The 6,015-nt window shown below is 36.3% G+C and overlaps 1 protein-coding gene across 1 annotated transcript; it reads right to left on the bottom strand.

Moving 5' to 3' along the window:
* Positions 1-591: 591 nt before the first annotated feature.
* Positions 592-3,030, bottom strand: LOC130945569 (protein FAR1-RELATED SEQUENCE 5-like). Its single transcript, XM_057874277.1, has 3 exons — positions 1,880-3,030; positions 808-1,723; positions 592-738 (listed from the first exon to the last, which is right to left on the bottom strand). Exons 1-3 carry the CDS (start codon positions 3,028-3,030, stop codon positions 592-594), a joined length of 2,214 nt encoding a protein of 737 aa, XP_057730260.1.
* Positions 3,031-6,015: the final 2,985 nt, after the last annotated feature.

The following is a 6,015-nucleotide window of genomic DNA, read 5'->3' as shown; positions in this document are numbered from 1 at the left end:
AAATCAGTTTAACAATCTGTTACTACACCTATTTCAGAAGGTATTAAATTGCCTAAAATGCTCAAACAATGATTTAAGAAATAAAAAATTCTCATGGAGTACAACCAAACATTAAATTGCTACTGGTTTTTCTTTGATACATAGTCTAGCAGTCCCATCATATATCAACCTCAATGCACTACTGCATCCCATTGAACTTCGGATATTGTCCTTGTTGTACAACCTGTTCTCCACAGCACAAACAAATTTGACAGAAAAAGAAAGGAATTCAACGAATCATAATGGATATCAAATAGTTTAAAATTTACTAATCACTAAGTTATAACAATGCAATAATTCATCTCTTATTATTGATACCTGTAATAGCCACTGATTACTTCCATATGGTGGGATGGGAGCCCCATGGCTATTAATCAATTCTGAGTCACCTAGCCCAAACCCTAACTGCACAGATGCATTTACTTCTGTATTTGGCACTGCTGATGTATCTTGAGAAGTCATAGGGTCCTTGAGAAGCTCCTAAGCAAAAATGATACATGCAATCAAAATTTCTATCAAGTATAACTACAGCATAGAATTTACCAGTTTATTTTAATTCGTGTAACCACTAGTGTAATATTGTATCTTACTAACATCTTCTGTACCGAAGCTAGCTTGCGTCCCTTGAGAAGCCATAGGGTCTTTGGGAAGCTCTTGTGACAAAAGAAGGCATAAAGTCAAACTTGCTATCAAGTATAACTACAACAGAAAATTTAACAGGTTATTTTAATTCAAGTAAAGCATAATGCCATTTTGAATTTGACTGACCTCTTCTGCACCAAAGCTAGCCTGTGTGCCACCACCAATCTTATCATCCAAATTGTCACCCTCATTCTTCACAAGACAATTCTTCTTTACATGACCAGTATTGTTGCATTTAGTGCACCTCCGTTTTTCTCTCTCTTTTTTTCCCTTTGGTGCACCTTTTGTCTTGACAACTGAAGGGTCACCAACAAAGTTCGACATGGAAGAATCTCTTGTTCCTCTTTTCAAGCACGACTTTTGCTCTAGTGTTTTGGTCAAACGAGAGACTTCATTCATAGTGTCATGGAAAGAAGGACCATCTTGAGCTCCTAAGAATACCATCCACGTAGCTGCCACTGACAATGCACCATAGCGCATTAAAAAATCTCTTTCTCCATCTTGCACAGTGCTTCCAACTGAACTTTCATCCAGATACTTTTTAGCATCCTTGGACCATCTTCTCAAAAGAAGACTTTCTAGCAACTTCTGTAAACCTACCCTTTTCATGGCACAAAACATGTGGCTACAGGGAATGCCTTCACTACTCCACCTACTACATTCACACTCCATATTCTCGGTGTTGCGCTCATAAAGTACGGTGTATATATGTTGCCCTCTGTCATACTCCTTAACTTTTAAAATAACAGTAGTTGATATATTTTCCTCATTTATAACATCTAATGCAACCAATCCTTCAATCTCTGTTTTTACTTTGCCAAACATCTCCCGTGTGTAAAAATTTGCAGCACAAAGCTCCAATGCAGCTAAGCGAGTTGTTAACACAGGCTCTCCGTACACCGTCTTAAATTGAGAAACTAATTCGTTGTGTCTATAATCCCTAAGAGCATATTCAAGATTCTGGACTAGCTCTAAAAGACTTTGACGAATGCCAATAAACCTCTTGATGAAGTTGTTTATCCCTTCACACCTTGATGTTGTTCTAAATCCAGCACAGAATTTATCTCGCAAGTAAGCACTTGCTCAGCTTTTCCTCTTTTGATACTCATTTAGTACCCATTCATTTTCCTCCAACCCATATTTTTTTATCATATTCTCCCAATATTCTTCAAATTCATTCGGATGCCATGGAGCATACAAACATCTTCTGAAGTCATCGGAAAAATCTTTGCTTTTTATGTTTGCCGTTACATTTCTCTGAATGTGCCAACCACATAATCGGTGAGTTGCATTTGGGAAGATTTCTTGAATTGCTGCCTTCATTGCCTCATCACCATCTGTGACCACAACACTAGGAGTCTTGTTCAGCATGACATCTAGAAAGTTTTGCAACAACCACGTATATGTTGCCGTTTGTTCGTTCTCTATCAAGGCAAAGCCAAATATGCATGTTTGACGGTGATGGTTACAACCCGAGAAGATAACCAACGGTCTTCTGTACTTATTTTTCTGATAGGTTGTATCAAATGCAAGCACATCTCCAAAGCACTGATAATCTGCCCTACAAATGCCATCTGCCCAAAATAGATTCGCCAGCCGACTTTCATCAATAGCACTGTACCTTGCCATGGCCATGGGGTCAACATCGGCTTTTCCAAGTAGATAGCTAATGGTTGCATTAGAATCCCCACCAATGAGCTTTGCACGACGAGTTCTTTCAATGTGGTTATCCAGATCCTTCTTTGTGAACCCGACATTAGCATAACCCCCGGCTTGGCCTACCATTAGTCCCATTATCTTAGAGCTTGAAAGACCATTATCGTGCATGGTGTTTGCCTGAGCTTTTTGAGCCTCATTCATCCCACGGTGGTTTGGAATTAGGTGTACCAAGCATTGGGGGACAAGATCGTGGTTGTGCTTCTCAACTAATTTTTTAACTCTCCAAGCTGAAGTTTTGGTGTCAAAGTACACCGCAAGCATGGCTTCACAACCCGTACGAGTCAGCGCTTTATGCTCCCTCTTCCTGTTCAAATTAGAGATGTATTTATTGGCTCTTTTTCCTTCCTTGTTGCAAAAAAATCGCCTTCTGCGTTGTGTTCCATCTTTTCCACATGCTGTATCACCCTTGCGAACTCTGAACCCGACACACCTTGCATAACGCACATACAAGTTATAAGCTGCATCCGATGTTTTAAATGTCTGGTTTATAATATCATCGGCCGTCACAACAACACACTTGCTACTGCTGCCACCGCAATCACAAGTGCAATCTACATTCTCTTCCACACCAGTCATCAAGCAATCTTCAACGTTCTCTTGTGAATTGAGTGGTTCCGAATCAACATCCATTGCACCCAGACTCGTTTTCTTTCTAATTCTATATATGTAAAAAGTGAAAATTTTACCCCCTAAACAAGAACAGTTATAAGTAGGAGATACACATATAATTTTCTACTTCTTCATGATACCTTAGAATTGTATTTTGCAGACCTCAGTATATTTAATAGATTCAAATTCAACTCTAGTATTCTATCCAATATATTTCAAATAATTTGATTCAGAGCATAATCCTAATTCAAATACAAAATAAATGCCGAAAAAATGACTAGTCCTAATCAACAAAATATACTTTAAATTTAGGTTAAATTTCAACTCCGTCTAAGTTTTGCATACCCTTACCAAGGTTTCTCAAACCAAACAAACATCTAAGTAATCATTTATGACATGTTTATATTTTTTCATTCAAGTGTTGCGTGAGACTGAGTATTATTGTTCTTCATCCTGCCACTAGAGAATTATGTATATTATTATTGCTAAGTTGTAAACTTGATGTACCCTTAATTATATGATTATAAATAAATGAAGAGTTATTTGCACTATCACTTTAAAATACCAGCTTAAATTAGATGGTTGCACACTAAATTAACAAAAAAGTCAAGCTTAGGCACTAATTTAATTGCAGAATTATCATTTCTTCAAAAGTAAACACTAACACGTCCAATGTCATTTACAGTTTTATTTAATTAAGAAAAATGAAATTGGTCAACCAAACATGGCAAGCACTAAACCCAAACATGTTGGTTTCTTTCTTGACTCATCTATCTACCCTTTTGAGTTCTAAGGTATGTGTAACTGTGTCCACAACAATGTTATACTCTATACTTATTTTTTCAGTTTGTGATCAGACATGCAGGTCAATGCTTAATTGTTATTGTTAATGGATAATCTTAAGAGTAATTGTAAAGCTTTAAAGGATAATAAACTTTTCTATCAACGTATAAGTTTTGTTAGCACACAATGCAATTGAGCTTAACCCTTGATATTATTAATTTATTTTTTGGTTTTAAGGAACCTAAATAAACCCTTTTATTAGTATAACTTTCCTTTTTTCTGTACATATGTACACACTCAGAAGCTATTCATATTCATACTTCATTTATACACTGCTTTTGACAGAAAATTGAAGGATGGCAATTATATTTTTTTATATTACTGTTTCCCTTTCATCAGAACTTCTTATTTCAAAATCAATTTCAATTTTAGTTACCAGTTTTTAGCATAACCCATTTAATTCTGTTTGATCCCAATTATACAATTATTAATAAAATAGTAAAAAACCCCAATTTTAGCTTCAATCATTGATAAAGTTCATCTTTTTATGAATACCCATGTGCTCATATTGGTGATCTTCACTCAATGTGATTATTTTTGACAAAAAATCAAACACAGCAACCAAACACAAAACAGACGAAGAGAAAAATTTGTTGAAAACTCACCAGATTGGGACCAGGTTGTGCGAAGGAGGCCGAGGAGTTGCTGAAGGCGAGGAGGAAGTTGGGGACTTGCTGCTTCTATCTCGGCGTCGACGGGCGCAATGACGGCGCGAGATTGACTACAAGGCAGTGACAAAACACGGGTCTGGGAGTTGCTGCTACTGCCGCCAGTGACGACGACGGCAAGAAAGGCATGCGATATCGGAGCCTGGAGAGGCCGACGACGAGCTTGTCGGATGATGCTGATAGAAGGAGAAAACTTAGGTCAATGAAATATGAGAGATGAGAGAGCTTCTGTGAAAGTGACGTTGAGGGAGGAGAAGGGATTATAAAACGACGTAGTTTGGTGGACTGAAGAAAAGGGCAAAAAAGGAAAATATTCGAATCGATTTATTTAAACCAGTTGGGTCAAACCGGATTTAAAGCATTTGGTTTAAAAATAAATTTTATAAACCGGTTTTATAAACTTCCAATCATAAAGTGCCACGTCAACAACTTTAAAAAAAGTTGTTTTCGCAATGTTTATGTGAGTCTCCCCCGTATATATATATGACACATTTTTTTTAGTCTAGACTAGCATTTGTTGTTGCATTAAATTAAGCATTATTTGGTGATAAATGGCAATCATAGATTTGATAAATATTGTGATCTTCTGGGTTTTTTAGTCTTGATGTGCTGGTTTTAGTCTTTCAAGAATTCAAGTGTTGTGTGTATTTTTTTATTATTATTTCTTTTTGAATGAATAATATTCTTTTTGAACTTATCTGAGTTATAGACAAATTATTATAAGAAATTGTAAAACTTTGAATTTTGTTAGTCTATAAATGATTAAATTTAAATATTTAAAATTATATATTGAATTTTCAAATAATTTTTAAAGAAATTTAAAATTATATATAAGAAATTTTCAAATAATTATATATTTACCGTTGGATTGATCGGGAAAAAAATCCGACGATAATAAGCTTCAGAATTTCGCGAATTAAAAGTTTATATCTGCCGCTAAATCTGTCGGTAATTAGTGACGGACAAAAAAATCAGCCGTTATATAATTACCGGCAAGGTTTATACCGTCAGATTTATTTCGTCACTAAATCTAATGGTAAACAGGTTACCGACGATTTTTTTGGGTAAATTCGCCATTAAATCCAGCGGTATACGACGACTTTCTTGTAGTGTCCGGAGCAAAGGTCAGATCGTGCTGAATGTTGCATCGAGTGGTGTTGCTTCTCTTCTCATTCCCAACGGGCGTACCGCCCATTCAAGGTTTAAAGTACCTCTAGATATAAACGAGGACTCCATATGCTACATTAAACAAGGGAATTCTTTGGCAAGGTTGGAATGCAAGGCCGAATTGATCATATAAGATGAGGCGCCAATACTAAACAAACTCTGTTATGAATCACTTGACAAATGCTTGTGCGACATACTTAGGTTTGAGCCTTACTATAACCCATAGTTACTGTTTGCAGGAAAAGTGATTGTGTCAGGAGAGACTTTAGATAGATGCTACTTGTAATTCCCATGGGATCACGACAAGACATTGTGCATGCTTCAATCA

This window comes from Arachis stenosperma, chromosome 8, assembly GCF_014773155.1.
Source record: "Arachis stenosperma cultivar V10309 chromosome 8, arast.V10309.gnm1.PFL2, whole genome shotgun sequence".
Taxonomy (NCBI): domain Eukaryota; kingdom Viridiplantae; phylum Streptophyta; class Magnoliopsida; order Fabales; family Fabaceae; genus Arachis; species Arachis stenosperma.
This window is presented reverse-complemented; position numbering and strand designations above follow the sequence as displayed.